The 20,173-nt window shown below is 32.4% G+C and overlaps 2 protein-coding genes across 2 annotated transcripts; both read left to right on the forward strand.

The window, feature by feature from the left end:
• Positions 1-2,143: 2,143 nt before the first annotated feature.
• On the forward strand, positions 2,144-7,104 carry LOC132698458 (uncharacterized). Its single transcript, XM_060664512.1, has 3 exons — positions 2,144-2,241; positions 5,963-6,039; positions 6,313-7,104. Exons 1-3 carry the CDS (start codon positions 2,218-2,220, stop codon positions 6,614-6,616), a joined length of 405 nt encoding a protein of 134 aa, XP_060520495.1. The 5' UTR covers positions 2,144-2,217; the 3' UTR covers positions 6,617-7,104.
• A 6,674-nt stretch (positions 7,105-13,778) lies between these two features.
• Positions 13,779-16,081, forward strand: LOC132698526 (transcription factor Maf-like). Its single transcript, XM_060664649.1, has 3 exons — positions 13,779-14,054; positions 14,111-14,172; positions 15,687-16,081. The coding sequence occupies exons 1-3, from the start codon at positions 14,037-14,039 to the stop codon at positions 15,835-15,837; spliced, it is 231 nt and encodes a 76-aa protein (XP_060520632.1). The 5' UTR covers positions 13,779-14,036; the 3' UTR covers positions 15,838-16,081.
• The last annotated feature ends 4,092 nt before the right edge of the window (positions 16,082-20,173 follow it).

The raw sequence follows: 20,173 nt of genomic DNA on the forward strand, positions 1-20,173 counted from the left end.
TAAATGCACAACGTATATCTAAGATTTGGAAAACATGTTCAAATTCAAATATTTAACGCTGAAAATATGTCCAAATTTTGTTTAAAAGCATATTTTCCATTTAGCAATATTGAAAAATGGCGTTTTCTTGTGGTAGTTGTTTCTTTCATTAATATAAGAGAATTGATTTGTTATGAAAAAAAAAAGATTTTCAAAATTTATAGTAGAGATAGCCAAAAATTAGGTAAATACACATAGTATAGATAATGCATAATAATACATAATGAAGTTTTTGAGCTACGTTTTTGATTTTTATTTTTTTGTTAAGACAGATGTTTGCTGGGACTCCAAGATATGAATCGAAGTTTCTATTGTATTGCCCACCCAGTATTTTCTTTCACTTCTTATAGTTACAAGAATTAGTTATTTTCATCACTATTTTTTGTATACCACAATTTTTAAAATACACCAGTGGCGGGCGTACGAAATTTCACCTGCCTATTTTTTGAGACATTCATGGTGCGTCACTGATTTCTCTTAAAATAAAAATTATTCTTACAATCCCCAGTCATTTCTAAAGGAATTTATTTTGTTGATTTTTATTATTATTATTATTTGCTACTAAAGTAATTGTCTATCTGTTTTATTAAAATACTTCAAAAAATCGAAGTACGAATACGAAGTATGTAAACTCTGAGGTGTATTTTTGAAATCTTTGATTGAAAGTTGTTTGACATCAGTTTTTTAATTCAGTTCTTCATGTCTTATTAATTTCGTGTTTAAAATATACGAGCATTGTTATTTTAAAGAAGAGTGGTCGAGTTTACTAATAAGGAATTGGCAGATATGCATCACTAGGAGCAGAAATTGAAGATGCATTTTTAAATTGTATTGATGAAAATCCTTAAACTTAGTACTAGAAAAATTGGAAATAATCTGAATATCTCGCACGTCTTGGTTTGGACAATTTTACACGATTTTCTATTCATTCATATTCAACGAGTCCAAGCATTACTTCTCAGAGATTTTCCCTTGCGTGTCCAGTTTTCAATGATTTTTGGACAAAATTGCGCGTTATCTCTTGTTTGACAAGAAATGCGATTTATAGAAGACGCTGTTTTCCTGAAATGCAATCAGAAATTTCCACAATAACCATTTTGGCTGATGAAGACCTCCATGAAATTAAACATGAAGAACAGTTTTCGGTAAATATTTGGGCCGGAATTGTTGGAAATTACTTAATTGGACCCTTTTTTCTGCTAGGAAGGTTATGATTTTCGCCGTTTTTTAGAAGAGGATTTGTCAATATTGCTAGAAGAGGTACCATATTTAATTAGGAAGAGAATGTGGTTCCTGCATGACGACGCACCTGCTCACTTTAGTGTCGCAGCAAGAGAATATTTAAATCACAAATTGAATAACCGATGGGTAGGTGGCGGCGGACCTCTACCGTGACCCCTTGGATTCCCAGATTTAAATAGTTTGGACTTTTTCTTATGGGGGACTCTTAAAGGTCTAATTCATCGCACCCCAGTTAACACTGTAGAATAACTGTAAAAGTAAAAAAACAGTCCTCTAATATACTTTTTTTTCTGAAGGACACTGGTTGGTAACTAAAAATATTTTACAAAAATATTTTGTTTCCTTAACCTAACCTAACCAAACCAAACCAAATTAACCAAAATATTATTTGTTCACAGTCAGTCAGTGGCAGGTCACTGATTTTATGAAAAAAAGACATTTGCATTCATTTATGAGCAGATTTGATTTTTTTTTATCCTTCTCACGGTTTTCACTTGAAAATAAAAACTAATTTCTCTGTATGCTGTTAACGATTTTGCTATGATCATTTAGAGAAGATGTTTTTTTTTTTAAACGGAAACCGTACATCGGATTTGATGTTATTTTTAAAATATCATTGCGGCTTCTGTGACGATTAAAAGTGCGGCATATTGATTGATTATCGCAATATTTATAATAAAAAAATCGAGGAGTTACTCGACAACGAGCGTAATGCTTAGTGTATCACCCTGTAACGTGGCTAAATCGGCTGCCGAGCTTTGACCAAGGGCCATCATCGGCTCGCACACGCTCTATGGAAGAAGGTCTTTTGGGGCATGTAAGCTTATATAATCATCTTCGGCGCCAAACGCGTAACATTCTTCTTCGGGTTATCTCCAATAGTGTTAGAAAAGTGTTAACTCCAGTTTTCGTAGTTGCGCAGTAGTTCTGGTTAAAATGGTGCACGAAAATCAAATTATGGTGAGCTATTTCGAGTGCTTCTAGATTGATTTCCTTTTAGGTGGCTTTAAGTTTTTGAGTCTAGTGAATTTTTACGAAAAATATATAAATTATAATTATTTACTGTTTCTACAGATTAAACAGTGCTTATTCATTCTTTAGTTTGACTATATCATTATATAAAAATCATTAAAATAACAGATTTTAAAATTTAGTTTGAAAAATGTGATTTTTGTTATCACTTTCAGTAAAAGTTTAGTGAAACTCTTTGAATTTTTCGTTTTGTTATTCGATTTATGTGAACAAAGATAATTTTACTCGAGTTTGGCGGTTTGTTAAGTGGTTATTTCGTCCTTAATTAAAACTTTGTTCTGATGCAAGTTCCAAAACGAATAAAATTATTTTAAGAAAAAACTTTTTTTTGTGATTTTTTCCGAACCTTTTCTTGCTTGGTATTGATTTTTTTTTATTTATTTAAGTTATGTTCAAAATAATGTCGCTTCATTGGTTTTGGCCCCGTTTGGTTAGCATAGCTTAAAAAATTGCTTTGGCATTACAACGGATGTACAATGTTATGTTTTTTTCAGGAAAATTTTAAACATCAAATACCAGGTAGTATACCTTAGCTATTGCAGGTCATTCCAAATTAGAGCCACCAGTTTCTTAACATTTTTAGTAAATCTTCCTTTTTTATTTGTCAAGTACCTAGCCACCGCTGGATTAATCGTTAATTTTGATTTTGTATTTTCCTTGACAAGCTTAATGAAATTCACCCCCAAAAGAAGAACCTGTTTAAATCAGTTTAATAGCAATACATACTACATATATTACAACAAATTTAAAAGTCGCAAATTATCGGGCTCTGGGCTGGCCATTTTTTATCATTTATTCGTATTTCTGCAATATACGACATTTAAAACATTGAACTCATGCCTAAAGTAGCATAGATTTACATAATTATTATTTGATGATCAAACAACGTGCCGAAAAAGCGGCATACACATATTATTACTAAAAAAAAAACTTAAAATACATTAAAATACATTAAATTACCTAAATATGTACATTTAACAAATATTTTTTATTTCTTCAATAAAGAAAAACGTGTCATACAAATGATTAAGTCCAATTAAAAATTATCGTCACTACAAAAAAATACTTTATTTATATAACTATTTTTATGTATTTTGTTTGTAGAGAATATGCTGAGTTATAATTTATTTATAAAATATGATCCAGGAGAAGGATTAAAACTATATTAACAAATAATTTGACCCCAATTAATCCAGTCAGGTTAAAAATTGAGAAATAATTTAAAACAATATCTTATTGCACTTCATTTTACTACGAATCTCAGTTGACATCGAATTCATTGCTGTAAAATGAGTTCCAGATTTCATGATAATCTTTATTCCATTCTCTATATTATTTAACGTTTCCTATAAATAATTTGATAATTTAATTTGCAACAATAGCTGATAACCTACAAGCTCTTAGAAAATTTTCAGAAAAAAAAAACATTAAATTTTATTAACACCCGAGTAAAATTCGAAAGCAATTTTGTTAAGAACTACAACACCCATAGGGAAAAACTACTACACAACGAAAACAATATAAATGAACCAAAAAACTTGAGACAGAAAATGTTTTAATTGTGGGTTGTAAATAGCAGATTGTTTAAAAAATACACTCCAAAAACACAGCTCAAATTTCCTCTGGCCTCTGTTAGCGCAAACCGAATAAAAACGGCGTAAATAATATTTTAATCAAATAATTTCGATTACCGTCCCAAGAACTACGTGAACGCGACTTGGGAGATGTTTATCTTTTGATGTAGACCGATTTAATCTTTACGTAAAACGTTCTCGAATAAACCGCTTAAAAACCACTTACGAAGCTCAAATTCTTGGTTATTGGTCTGGCTCGCTCGAGTTAAAGGAATCCCACTTGTCATCTATTGTTCCCGGGTAGAGGTTGAGATCGTTCCATCACGCTACCATTATGTTGTCTTTGATCGTTTATTTATTGACATAGTGGCGTAAATACGTGTAATTTATTTCTACGGGGTAATCGATCATTCGGTTGAAAAATTCCGTGAGAAGATATTACCCAAAATATAGGTTACACGTAAATTCGGCAATACATTTCTAAATAGATCGCCAAGAAATTAATAGAAAATTGGTTCAGCGCTTAATAATTTCAATTACCAAATTTACCATTTTTCAAAATTGAAGCTATACTATCGCTCCCCCTATAATGTCGCCCCACTTGAATAATTTTATTTTCAGAACTGAGTATTTTGTAATATCGGGTGTTGGTTAAATTAGTTAACTGCAGAAAAAGAATTGTATATTTATATCATATATTTTTAACTATAATGTTTGCAAAATCTTCCATAGAACATTAACGTAACATTAATCTTGATCTAAAATCTTTTCAACAAGTTGGTTACGATTTTATGAAAGTTTTATAAAATGGTGTCCTATTTAAAAAAATTTCGGGCATTCTAACTACACATTTTCTAGCCTCTAGATGCGATGTAATTGTTTTGTTTTTGTTTTTTGACTCTCAATGAGCATGAAAAATACACTTTGCTATTTTACCCAACATCGCATCTCTAATAATAAAAAAAAAGCAATAAAGCTCGCTTAGTTTGGTACGTTGTGTATACTTACTAAAAATACTCTATGTAGAACCAAAACTGAAAAATTGATGTATACAGGAAATACCAAAAAGTCAGTTTTTTTAACGAATCAACTAATATCTTTCACTTTAATTGTGCGTCTCATCTTATAATTTCTAAGAACAAAATTAAGTAATATTTCCTGTACCTAAATTGAGCAGTTTCTGAAATATTTGAATTTCAAACGTTCAAATATTTTCATAAAAACCCATAATAGCAACTAAATGTTTATCCAAAAAAGATCGCACCTTCACCAAGGCAAAAATGACGAGTGGCAGTGAGTTTCGGACGGGTGTCGGTACCAATAAATATATTTCAGACACAATATAAATAAATATGAATTCATGGTTTCGTGGATTTTCTATTCCATTTCATAAAAATGCCTGTTTCAATTTTTGAATTTTATGGTAACATAAAGTTAGGGTTTTGCCGTTACATTTAAAACTCTTCTATACTTTGGTGAGATTATCATGTAATTATTATTTCATTCTTTCTGGTATTTAAGGGAGATAGCTTCGATGCAAAAGCTCCAATACTTCACTTATGAGCGCTGAATTAATCCCGATTAGAGTTTAAAAAAAATGAAATAAATTTATCGTTATGTTTTCTGGCCGGTCCGTTTACTGCAATTAAAAGTGGTGTAAATATTTATATTATTTGTACAACAAGTTCTTGGAATCCTGCCATCCATCTTGTCCATAAGGGGTAAATGAATTCAAACACTCATTTTCATTTAAAACTAAATTGCCATGTGTGCCTGAAGAGGCACTATCTGAAACATGATTTCAAACTTTTATGCAAGTAAAACTGACTTGCAAAAATAATTTATTTGGAAGAGGGCAGAGGCAGAGGTTATTTTCTTTAATTCATATTCTTACAACTCCAATGTGAGAAATGTAAGTGTGCTATGAACCTAACCTCAATAAATAATATCGTTATTAAAAAAAACGCTGTTATAACAATATTTGTTTCAGTTCGGTTGCCTTTTGTTCGACCCACTTAAACCACTCGGACCTAATAAATAAACACTCGATTATTGATTGCTCCTTTTTGTTCCAGTTAACGTTGGGCGCGCTTTTGGCATTGTCATGGAATGCATCAGCGTTTTGGTTCGGCACCGAGGAACCCAAACCCTCGTAAGCTTTTTTGTTGATTAAATTGAACACAATACGTAAATTAATTACATCCGAAATTTTTAATAAGTCGCTTTAAAAGTTTTTCTATTTACATTTTCTTATCGTGGCCTCATCAATATACGTAAACACTTTTAGATATAATTACGGGCCCTGCGGTTTTGAAAGTCACGGTGACCAGTGAAGGACGCCATAAGGTTTAACCGTAGTTTCCTGTTGAGATCGACAAAAAATGAGTAGAAACGCGTTTTTAACGGGCTCCTTTTTTTATTTTAGTAGTCCCAGAGTTCTCTATTCGCCACCCTCGTATTACCAAAACTACGCACCGCCGCCTTTGCCTTATATTCCGATGCAAGTGCCGCTACCTGCAGCGATGGCGCCCGCAGCATTGCCACCCGCGACCGTCCAGAATGTCCAACTCGTTCCCTGTTTATGTCCCGTGACGCAGGAGATCCGGGAATACAGCTACGAGGGACAAGTGGTTGACGCAAACAGGAAAATGCGTCAGTTTGCTCAATCTATCGGCGAATACGGACAGAATCCCGCATCGACGGTGGTTGCTACGCAACAGAAGCGATAAACGATTTTAGACACGCCCATATAGCTACTAGGTAACGACTATACAGGCTCCAATGCGAGACAGGCGGCTATGAGATTTTTGACCAACATTTTCCGCACACTTAACTCTATGAAAATGTAACGCTCAAATCGATCATGAAAAATTTTTGGCGTTGCTGCTATCGTTTTCATCATACTTACTCAATTTATCTACTAGCTATATGGACTCGCGAAATAAGTATTTATTAAAGTCCAGAACAGATTGATATTCTCGTAAATATTATTTTTTCATTTACATTAGTATATGGTCATAGTTTTTATTATTTATTTATAATGTTCGACTAAAATTACTAACAATAATATAACTGATCCCTTTTCTCCTTGTGTCATACACTCGTTTATTTTACATATTACGTAGATGTTCGAAGAAATCCCCCATTATTGTTGTCTATGGAAAGTATATATTTTAGGTTAAATTTCGGACGCCATTGTCGCATTATTTTTGTATTTTAAATGCATTGACTGTTTGTTAAGGAAATTCAAGAATAAAGTTTTTCGTTAGATATTACATTTATTTAATCATTAATAATAAGCGCAACCGTCTAGTTTGTAATCTGAAGTGCAATGAAACACAGAGATATTTAGTATTCGAAGCATATTTTTTTATGGTCAAGTTGCAAGTAAAGTGAAAACACGAAAATATTTTTAAAAATATATTTTTCAAAACCACCCACCCGTTCAAAGTTCAAAATCTCTCTGGTTTATTATATCGCAAATATAAATTAAATGAACATAGAAGTAGAACACTGACGTTAACTGGTGTACAGGAATTGGAGACTTTTAAAGGGAAACTCCCTTTCCTTAAAGAGATAGACAAAAGCTGATGTCGGTGTCTGCTGTATATTGTTGGAAACACCTCTTGGATATCTGTTGCCGTTTCCGATTTCTACGTTGTTTTTCTAAAATGTGCATCTTTAAAGAAGTATCTTGCGAAATATATTACAAAACACTGTATATCTTTTTGCGAGAGCGAGTGTTTAATAAACGAATGACTTAAAAAGTTTACCGAACGTGTTGCATACTATACTTTTTCTACGACCTTTAGTTTTTGGTACATTTTTCTCAAAGCAACTAGAATACATTCACTGACATGACCGTCAGAATTGACAAACGTCAAAATTCAAAGCGTGGGAAATATCTCCGAAAACATCCGATTGCTCCCAACTGCGTGCGGGAAATCCCGGAAATGTGGGGCAATATGCTAATGCGTAAAATACGTATTTAAAAGTCTTGGGTATTTTTTTTATCACAAAACTGGTGATTAATTAATTAATTAAAATGTTGGCAGAAGTCTTTCTACAGTATCACGTAAACCTGACCTGACCGAACTAGACCTGAGTCGCGGTTAAGATTGTTAGGTTGTTTATAGATTTCTATAGACTCTCGGATTTTTCGTTGGTAGAAGAAATGATTACATGCAAGAATTTTTAGTTTTATCGAATAAAATTGGATTCGGCTGATGAGTTTATTTGTCTTAGTCGTAAGGCTCGTTCGTGTTTTTGTAAAAAGTAAGTTTAGGGAAAAATATATCTAAAATCAATGTTAGGAATCAGAAACATTGCTTTCAGGGTTTGAGAAAAGTGTTCTGTTGCTACAAAAAGTCATGTCTTTGACACATCACTTTTTTAGTCGATTTCGATCAAGTTTCATCAATTTCTCTGTAGAAAGTGTTTTCGCCTATAAATCTTGCAAATAATTTACAGAAACGAATACACCGAACACAAAATTAAACAAATAACAAAATGCTTCGTTATCAAATTCACTTATAATATCCAAACTTTATAACGTCATGCAGTAATCTGAAATAGGGAACTTGAATTTTTTTAAGATCTTTAATGATCGTGACGTCATACCGCTGCTTTTCGATCGATACGGCGACATATTATAGGCCGAGAATTATATTGTTTACATTCATTTCTGGCTTGTGTGTTTGTATTTAATCTACGCCAGTTAGTATTTGTGCTTAGTGTGCTTTACATGATAATAATAGGCGCGACATAAAAACCAAAAACTAAAACTTTTTATTCGTCTACCAGAAAATAAAAGCCGTCGTTTTTTGTTAACATTATGTTGAGGCGTCACTGTAGCCTTAACCGTGCAAACATTTTAACTTATCAGTGCCAATATACTTTAAAATCAATATTTAGGTTTCCACTAGTTTTAAAATATCCTGTTTTTTTTTTTGTTGATTAATTTACATTTAATTTGATATAACATTTGAATTTTAAAAACTAGAAATCCTTTAAGCTCATTTCAATATTATATTGGCTTAAAACTGGTAGTTATATTTTTTATGAACATACCTTTTAGCTTTAACATCGCGAACTTCGACAAAAGAAAATCTTTCGGTATTTTGTATGTAAGACGTCGCCATAAAGATATCCACTAAAGGTAGATTATCAGATTACCTTTTAAAAAAGCGGCTTCGGTCATTTTCAAAACTTTCTTTTTGATACTAAACACAAGATAACAAAAGCAAGCGACAGGATCAAGACTACATTTAAAATTAAAACTACGAAGATAAACGCGTCGTTCTCTATGCTACCGTCCGGCTGGCGCGTAATCTGACGAGCGAATTGACGTCACAACCAATGACAGCATGTTTCAAAGAGGATTTAAATTTTACAATTTTTAATTGCTTATATTTGCTACACAGAACTACGAAATTATTTTTTTGTGTTTTTTTTTTAATAGTTTCAACTTAAGTTTATAAGCAATATATTTCAAATTATTTTTTTTTTCAAGTTCCCTATTGTATGACAACCTGGTGAAAATTTTAAAGTTCTGTTTCCCGCAAAGCTCTGCGCGTACGGATCGTGTCCCGAGGCGCTTGTAATTTTTCATCGCTCGTGATTAAGAGGGTCTACCACAAACTTTTACATGTTGATGAAGCTTATAACCACTCAGCACATCATTTTTCTCGTTCCATTATAATTTTTGATTAATTGAGTTTATGCGTTTTAAATTGGACGGTTCTTTTGAGCCGATGATGCCCCAGTGAGGACGCATTGGTCGGGCGATCACTCTTTTTGTTTCGCTTGCGACTCCAGAATAAATTATTGCATTGGATAACGGTGAAATATTTTCCTACATTTTTAAAAGATACTCTTAAATAGTTTTTATTTCTGCCATATACAGGGCGTTCGATATAAGCTTATATGTTAATAGTATTTTTTGGATAACAACAATTCGAATAGATTTATACAAGCAAGGTCACTCAACACGAATTAGAAACAATAGGAATAATTGAAGAGTTCGGTAGAGGTACGCAACACAAAAATTTAACATAAAAACAAGATTGCTTTCCAAAAATCGTCGCTGGGCGGGGCAAGTTCGTAGCGCGTATCACGAAGCAGATTTTTATTATAAAAGGAGACAACTTCGCGGTTTCTTGTGATAAAGGGACGCATTGTTTCTTGGAACTTTCGCAAAATCGTCGTCATTTTATTGTGAATACGCCTTGCATAAAGCGTCCTTCACATCTCTTCAAACTTCAAAGTTACGGCAAACTTCGGTAAATATTAAAATTTGTACAAATAATAGCGTTTGAATTTTTTCAAATATCTCGCCCGCCCTGTATAATTGCCGAAACCTGAAACTCTCTCTCGGCGCGGTTTACGATACCGTTCGAATCAAATTATCCCATCTTTAGCAGTTTTTCATTTATCGCCAATAATTTAACCACAAAAACGGAAATTTCAAGGAACTTTTAGATTTTCTGCCGATAATCGACACACCCTGTATTAAATTCAACCAATGTTCGAAATAGGGGTGATAGCCCACGTTTCCTGGTGTATAATTTTTTCCAATAGAGTAAGTGATTTTCAAGAAAATACTTGTTTTCTGAAACCATGCAGTACACGTCTCCATTGAAGGCGAGAAATTGTGATTTTCATTTGGATTTTTTCAAATATCTCGAACAGCGTATGTGATAGACGAAAACAGTAAATACTAAAATTTTAGCTCTCGATGTGGCTTATCACACTGTTTAAACCAATTGGCCATATTTTTCACGAATTTAGATTTACGGCTAAAAATTTAATAGCGAAAAGATCGATTTTCATGGTCTTTTAGATTTTTGTCCATAATTGAAAAACCTTGTATACAATCGAAAAAATGTCTGAAATAAAAGTCATAGCCCTGGATCTCCCGCATTTTTTGGCTCTAAAATTCTGCCGATCGGTTGAATAGTTTTTGAGAAAGTCATGTTTATCTGCAAGACAAAAAAAATATTTGGTGACATTTCACTATGCTCAATTTGTACTGTTTAGATGTGCTTACGGGCTTTTACTTCGTTGCCAAATTTGAAGCCGATGACTACATATTTGAAACACCTATTACGTTTTAGAATATAGCACAGAATATTCCGAACACCCTGTACAATATATGAAAACCTTCAATACAAAAGTTTTAGCTGTCCATACGGGCTATATAGAAATGTGTCAGAAACTGACAACGGAATCACAGCCTTCTAGTTATGGTCAATTATCAATATAAAGGGGGCTCAATTGTCAGTTTCCTGCAACTTACCGACGCACCCTGTACATTTTTAAAAAATCGTCAAGAATTAAGGTTTTTGGCCCGGATCTTGCGCGCCGTTTGGTTAAAGAATTTTTTTGATCGCATGTACCATCTTGGAGAAATGATTTTTTTCTCGGTACCCTGCAAGTGAGGTTTTTAAATTTTTAAAACTACGGAGAAACGGATAACGGAGAACGGAGAACAGAAAAAAAAATTTTTTTTTCGACGCTGATCGTTTCTGTATCAATTGCGGTCCCTAGAACCTAGCGATACCGAGATATAAGTTTCATGGCCAGGCCCGTATACTTTAAAAAAATTCGATTTCATCGATTTTTCGAAAGTAACAAGGTCATAATCTCAGTGAAATGTAATAAAAATTCTGTTCGTAATAAGATTTTTAAAGGCTTGTAAATTAGTATTAATCTTTTCATCACCCCTGACAATATTAGAGGAAACCAGGAAACATAATTGATAAGGTTATTTACTATCTTATAAACGAGAAATATTAAAACACTGCCTTCTGGAATTCTATGATTGCAAGAGACAATAGTGTAAATTCTCATTATAAGAGTGAAGGTGGATTTGGCTAATGAAAACAGAAAATTAAGACCATTAATGAATTTAATTTAGAGCCTCTCGATTTGATTCAGTTAGTTGTGGTATATCGGACTTCAAACTGTTGACTAATACTTCAGAACACTCCTTAATCAGTAGCTCTTAGAATAAATCCTAAATCACGCAGGGCTTTCCCAATGATATATTGAATCGCCCCTATATTTTTAAGAACATTAACACGTACACCACAGCATATTATCAACATTTTAGGTGAGTCCGCCTTCAAATTAACTACGTCTCAAGGAGAATTAACGACAGCAGAAATTTTCAGGTCACCAACGTATAAAAAATACCTACTGTGAGAATTTAGAAAACAAGTTCCTATATCATATAAAAATAAATCAAAGAACAAGGGACTCGGCTATTAAAGGCAATATACATGGTTCTATTTTTCAAATAATTTTTGAAAAATTCTGGAGACCGAAATGTCCAAGTTTAGCAGCCAACGTGATGAACCTTCTCAAAGGATTTGGGAAAGTCGTTATAAGCAACGCAGACATCATCACGACCATTCTCCATAGGTTCTCTGAACAAAAGGGCCAGTAGTTAAATAAGAACAAACGTTCAGATTTTCATGTAAATATATTTAAATGACAGCTGTTTCGGCAACACCGTGCCTTTATCAAATGCCGCATTTGATAAAGGCACGGTGAACAACGTTTTTTCTTATTTAACTATTTTAAATGGATTTTCATCAAGTAAAAGCCACTTCAGTACAAAAGGGCCAGGATTAGTTAGAAGGGACCTTGTAAAAACCCACTTCGGTTGCTGTTAATGTTGTCTCAATTCGAGAGAACAATAGCTCAGACTCAAAAACTTGTCCAAAACGACATAGCAGAAAAATTGGAAGGTAAATCGCAACATTACTTTTGTTCCTGTTGCCTGAATAATCTATTCTTTCGAAAAAATTCTCTCTTAATAAATAATAGGGTTTATTGGTTTGGTTGGTATGGTTGACTTAAGCTAGGAGAAGCATACAAAAATATCTAAGGGATCCCGTCGGAGAAAATATGGCGTAGGATATTTTCAATAGTCAAATAGGGGGAATGGTTCATTATAAAAGAGTTCATGGGTTCGGATACATTAACCAAATACGAAATATTCGATTTCTCACAGACACGACCAAAATAATCCAGAAATAAATTTACAATTTCTTTATCGCTTGAAGGGGAAGGCCAACATTCATCCTTTTAGATAACGATTAATAAAGACCAAAAACTTTTAGTGTCATTCTTTAAATTATCAAAAAAAACTTTCAAAACTATGGGCGTTCAATAACCAACATGCCCGCTGACAATTCGTTAGTTTGAATGTGACTTTTTGAAAGCAGGATTTTTTTCAATTCAATCCATGGTCGTTAGGTAGGAATCTTTGATACTCCTGACAATAGTGAAATTTCCTGAAACTAATTCTACGGAGCAAAGTAGTTTACTTTTACAACGTATAGGACGATACTAAAGAAGCACGTAACTTGTAGATTATTCCGTAAAATTTGGTATCACCAACCACATTTTATTACAGTATTGCGTAGCTTGTTATGTCTCAAAAATGAAAACATAAAAAGTAGTTATTTATTTAAATTGTTGTTTGTCAGTCTATGGAAGTCAACAACACTCTAACATTGTTATAAAAAACGAATTTCTCAAAAGTCGTATTAATAGAATATTAACTGTGATTCGTCAATTTAAAAAGAATTTGAGAAATACTAAACGTTTGTCGATAGCTAGATATTTCAGGAAAAAAAATTGTAAAATACCTATAAAAATTAAAAACTTGTAGATTCCGTTCCTAAATGTAATCTTTCAAAATTCCGCTCATTCCGTCTATAATGAAGAAATTTTTTTCCGGCACGCATGACGAATGTTAGAGGAGCTATTAGCCACGATCAATTAAGACGATTAAGTAACCGCAACCTATAAAAAATCAAAGACATCTCTTTCGCTCGACTGACGAGCGAAATGGCTGCAATTCGTATAGTACAAAAGTGTTATATAGAAAAAGTAAAAGTGCAAAATTAATTTTACGTAAAAGGACTACCTCTCGAAAACAGTATTTAGGCTAGTCATATAATCGCGACTTGTAACATGTCGAGAAACCGCCCGCAACGAAAATCCACCAAGTGTTTCCTGTTTTGGATATAAAAGGAGGTTGATAGCGCCGTTTCAAATCACTACCGAAATCGGTTTTGACGTAAGTGTATTTATTTATGTTTTGAGTATAAGATTTCGCGAAATCCGTTGGGAACCATGCAATTTTTGAAGTGGGTAAGTCAGCGTTCGTTCGCATCTCGACCTTTGTTTCGTTACAGTGTCGTTTTTAGTTGTTCGTGTATTTTCTGTCCATGATTTCCTGGGTTTTCGTTAAAGCTGGCGGGGGCGGAGGGTAAGTATGTAAAATGCGATCAACCTGTTTTTTTGTGTACAAGATTTAATAAAACGCTTATGTGATAATATGGATTCTTACAAGAATAAGGATCGGGACACAATATTTTGCACTGTTGCAAGAAATACATTAGCATACACTTGAATAGTACATTTAATTTACTAATTTTATTTGTGTCACAATAATTTTTGCTTTTGTATTGATTAATAGACTTTTAGGAAAATAAAGGCGATCTACATCTCCAACGTTTTCGTTGTCGGTAATTTTGTTTTTCTTAGAAAATATTTGCAAAGCATTTTTTTATATTTAAAGTATAATGGTATAGGTATAATATTTTTTAAAGTAATAGTTTACCAGTTATCAATAGAATTTTGGGAAGAGAACAAGACCAAAAGAAACAGGGATCGTTCAAAGTAATTCTACAATTCTACAACAAAAACATTAACATTAAAAAAACAACAACAACATTAAAAAAAAAACATTGAAGTAGAATATCAAGTGTGCTATATTATTAATATTATTATTTCCTTAACGTAATATTCGTAAAGGTATTGAATTACCTTTCAAATAAAACTAAATTCGTAAATACATGTTTCTATGAGTAGCCATCTGCAGGTTCTACAACAATTTTTGCTATAATTAATGTTTTTTGTATAATGATAAGCAAAACGGAATACTTGCATAATTAGTACATGTAGGTAAAAATGGTCAGCGATGTTACTCACGTCGTTTTCAATAAAAAAAACATGTATTTACAAATTATACCATTTTATTTATGCTCTCCGTAAAATAAAAAAAAAAACTAGAAAAAAACATTTAGTTGGATTTAAGGAATGTTTTTCCTTGTAATTTTAGTACATTTTTGTACGGGAATATGGATGATATAGAGACAGTTAAATATTCATTAAAACATTTTATATCAAAAATAGTTATTTGCGAAGTAGTGCAAAAAGTGTGTATTTGTATAAAGTCGCAAAGAAAATATGCGCTACATTTGCAAAAAGTATATTTGTGAGCTAGTAGCTCAAATTATTAAATGTATTTGTGCATAGTTTTATCATATGGGAATTATTGATTACCAAAAAAAAAAGGCATTAATTTTACAAAACTCCTACTAAAACAATGTAATATTGAAATACAGTAAATAAAACTAAGCACTGCTCGATTTCCTGCGTTTTTGTAGTTTTTAGTAGTTCGTACTCCAAGTAGGTTTGTTTACGACTCTGCGTTTCGTTTTTGTACTCAAGAAAGCTTATATAACGATGTGGCAAAGTTACGTAAATGGTTAATTTAAGCTCTAGTTAACACCGGTGCGTTATATAATATATGTATGTTGCCTCAGTGCGCTAGTAGGTATATTTTTTGCTCTTTATGCTTAGCGAACCAAAATTGTCCTAAAGATCGAGATAGGTAGATACGGTTACACAAAAATAAAAAACGTTTCTCGCGGTTTTGAAACTTTATGTACAGAAAAGAAGTGTCGGGGGTTTTAATTATTTTCTTTCTTTTCACAGGCACCACGAACACGTGGTAATTAAGGTTCCAGAATTTCATCACGTTCACAAACACTACGAGACGGTGTACAAAACTATACACCACGGAGGTGGTGGAGGTGGGGGTCACAGTCACGGTGGAAAGCCTTTCCATTTCGGCGGCCACAATTGAGAGCAAAATCATTTTCGGGATATGTTTTAGCACTACATTTCCAATAGGTGTTTTGTAATATTGCGTGGCAGCCGTTGAAAAAATAGTGTAGTTTATTCAACTTAAATTTTCTATGCTGCATATTCTAAAGCAAGGAACCTTTGCATCTATTTGATTTTCTGATGTATTAAAATATCATGTGCAATCTGTTAATTTAAGTTAGGTTAAGGTTACTTTGACGTTGTAATTTGTGATAATAAATGTATAACTTGGTTTAATAAGAATTTCCGTTCGTCATCCGTTATGAAGAAGTCAATCCAAAGGCAATTAATGTAGATTTTTCCTTTATTTTCATGTTATATTCATTCATTTTCTTAGAAATTGTCAATAAAGAATTCCGCGATTTAATGGGGTCGTAAGAAAGTATCTACTAGACTGAGTCCATTTTTTGAGCAATTCTTGGGAATGTAGTTGTAAGATATTGTTGATAATTATTAATTAGAATAATAGCTACAATCAATTTATTCCTGACCGTAAAATTCTTGAAGGTATTAAATTTTCTTGGTTTTATGGGTCAAATATTTAATACAAAGATTTTATACCTGTAAAAATTAGCTTTTTATGTGTTACCAATAATAGAGTCACATAAAAGGGTGTTAAGTAGCTGCTAATGGACCATTAAAAGTTCGTTAAAGTTCCGTTTGAATACCTATTTCGAACACTTTCAAAGATATTTGCATTTCCGTTTGTTCTAGGTATACGTATGTTGGTTTGAATAGAATAAAATGCAATTTAAATGGCAATTAAATTATGGAGCAGTTAAATGGTGAATTCAGCAATGCTTCTCCCAAAAATCGTAATCAAAACCACAACATTTTTCAAAAGACACATATTTTCCGCATATCATCAAATATTAAAGAAACTATTCAGTTATACAAAATATGTTTAGAATTAACGGTAGAATATAAATATGAAGAAACATTTTAGGGTCGAATAAAACAATAAAACAAAATACATTCTTACACATTTTAGGTTCGGTGGACAAGGACCTGTCAAATTTTGCATTTTTTTTTCTATCGTCAACGGTTTTCAAGATATTAACCTCCAACCCACTATCTGGACACTCTATATTATAATACAAATAAATTAGGAAAGTTTCAAACAATTTTATGATAAACTTAAGGTTAGTCATGAAATCGTTTGTTAGAAATTTCAGAAAATATAAAAAGTAAAATTTAAAACACATTATTAGAAAGGGAAACAGAAATTTTTTCATTTGCTTTTGAGATACGCCATAGATATATAAATTTTCCTATGGGCGGCATATTAAATATTTTCCTTATTAGGCAGAAATTTTGGGTAATGTATCACGCATTTATCATGTTTAGGGTCACAAAAAGCAAAATTTGAAAAATTTTGACAGTCCATTGATCGCATACACTGGTTATTAAATTTATTGTTTATTCAAAATTAAAAAGTCTAATTACATTGGAATTACTTACTAATTGCAATAGAATAAATAAGCAAATGATAATTCATTAATAAATTAATGTTTTTGATATTAATAATTACAGTCCCAATTACAATAGATGTTCAAACAAAAAGGGCTAGTATTTTTGGAGATGATGTGATTCTTTGAAATCCTTCAAGATCTAGCCGACGTAATTCTTCCTTTGTTTGCAAATTACGTTGGTAGACATGGCAGTTATATTTGGGGGTCCTACATATGTTCCTATCCAGTTTATACGAAATTTGTTTGATCGGTATTCTCGAGCTATTATCGAATTATGAGTCTTTTGGAAATCAAATATCGTTGACGTCGGCTAACTCGATGACTTCTTATTTATTTAGAAAACAAAAAAAAGATTTACCCAAAAAAATAACATTTGCAACAATATGCAATACAAGAATTCATTATTTTAATACATGTTTATTAATTATTATTAGTTGCACCGAAAAATGTGCAGAATATGTCATTACCACAAAATTCGCAAAATATTCTCCAGCAGACAATTTACTTTCAAAAAAGCTAAACAGTTAGAAAGATTGATAAAAAACATCTCTAATTACACTTAGCTGCCGTGTCTTTATCACATTTGATAAAGACACGGTGTTGTCGAAACAATTGTCATGTAAAAATATATAATTTCGTGAAAATCTGAACTTTTAGTTGTTATTTATTTTGATAAATCGATTTTCATGAAGTAAAAACCACCTCAGTTTAAAGAAAAGTATCCCTATTACTACCTACTATAAATAAAATGTGCCTCACAAAATCGATATTTGGTACAGTTTAGATCAAGTCCACTGGATTTCTGTTATTTTATGTTTTACTTATTATTTAGGAAAATAATGGCAAGCATTTGAATATGTGACTTTTCCATTCATATCATCAAATCTTTCCATGGGCGAACCGCTACGATTATTTGTAATTACAAAATTCCAATGTTGCAGTTATTCCAGATGCTGGACAACGGATGGACATATAAACAAAATAAGAAATCAATGAAGAAAAGAAAACAATAAGATTTGATTCGTTGTCACGAATCGTCGATCGTGGGAATACATTTTTACGCATAGTCACTTTCGATTTTTTTCGGAAGCAGGAAACGGGTCCCGGCAAAATCAACCGCGTAAATCGCTTTTTACCGACAATTCAGCCGATTTTATACATCTAATTACTTTGAGGCGAAAACGAAAATATGCAACGAAAACCGCAAAATATTAAGGGAATTAAACTCGGAGAAAATTTTATATATAAAACGTATTATTTGTGCGGGGTCATTCATTATTAGTCGCGATCGGCATCGGCATCCGGGGTGTCTGAGATGAGTGAGGTTTAATATTTGCCGGCCCAAACATGAAACTGGATTTTTTCTTACTGTTATTCGTCGGATACTTTGTGAGGGTTTCGCGGAGTGACGGGGGTGGCGGAAAAAAACAGTAAGCTTGCACACATTTTTTTGCACACGATTATAATTTTGGCTTTTTTAGTAAATAAACTTCGTCCTTGTTCTGTAAATATTTTTTCATTAAAATTTTCAATCGAAATTTAACGTTTGCTTTATCAAAACGGACATAACACTGCTGTAGACCCAAACATAGCTGGTGCGTCACAATACTAGCGTCTACCCTAATGTTTCTGATTACGTGAACCCAGACCTAAGCAGCAAGATTTGCCGTCGCTATTTTGTCCTAAAATATCAAGTTTTTGTTAGTTGCAAGTTTTTAGTAAATAAACTATGTCCTTGTTCTGTAAATATTTTTTCATTAAAATTTTCAATCGAAATTTTACGTTTGCTTTATCAAAACGGACATAACACTGCTGTAGACCCAAATATTGCTGGTGCGTCACAATGCTAGCGTCTTCCCTAATGTTTCTGATTACGTGAACCCAGACCTAAGCAGCAAGATTTGCCGTTGCTATTTTGTCCTAAAATATCAAGTTTTTGTTAGTTGCACAAAATTATAATTTTGGCTTTTTTAGTAAATAAACTTTGTCCTTGTTCTCTAAATATTTTTTCATTTAAATTTTAAATCGAAATTTTACGTTTGCTCTATCAAAACGGAGAAAAAATACTCTAGGTAATAATACTCCCAGCTCTCGATAATAAAAAAAATAAGGAGAAAATTACATGCCACGCTGGTTTCTCTTGTAGTATGAACTGTGACAAGAATAGGCTATTTTTGAATCAATAAGAAAAACCAAAAATTTTGAAAAAGTGCGTAGCGGTAATTAAATATGTACATGATGGTTATACTTCCACCTTTATTCCATAAACTATTGGAGATTGACTTTTTTTTTAATTTTTTTGTTTAAAAGAAAGAAAATAATATATTTTTTGTAATATCAAGAAAACTCGCGAAGATTGATAACTATTAACTAATAACGAAACGATTTTTGGGCGCAAGGGTAAAAAAAACAACACAAAAGTTAGACTAAGAGATAAATGTAATTCTGCTTCTAGCTAGATCAGAATAATAATTAGAAACAATAAATCAATATTTCCATTTATTAACTCTTAATTTGCATATTGACTGCAGCATCTTGTTATATTTAACACAAGAAATTTTAATGCAATAAACCTGTAATTGATCGGAAGTATACTAGTAGTGGTTTGTCGAAGTTGCATTCCGTTATGCGAATTAAACGTTATTATTCGAAAGAAAGACATAAATATATCATCGTCAGTATATTAATTAGATTCGGTTTTAGCGTCCACGTTAAAATCCACGTACCAATTCCCATCCACCACCACAAACACACTCACACCATTTATAAAAAGCCAAAGGAAGAGAAGAAAATTGTGATCCACAAGCACGTGCATAAGCACGGTCACGGACACAAACACGGGCA

Source organism: Cylas formicarius, unplaced genomic scaffold, assembly GCF_029955315.1.
Source record: "Cylas formicarius isolate icCylForm1 unplaced genomic scaffold, icCylForm1.1 PGA_scaffold_2__14_contigs__length_35257938, whole genome shotgun sequence".
NCBI classification, from domain to species: domain Eukaryota; kingdom Metazoa; phylum Arthropoda; class Insecta; order Coleoptera; family Brentidae; genus Cylas; species Cylas formicarius.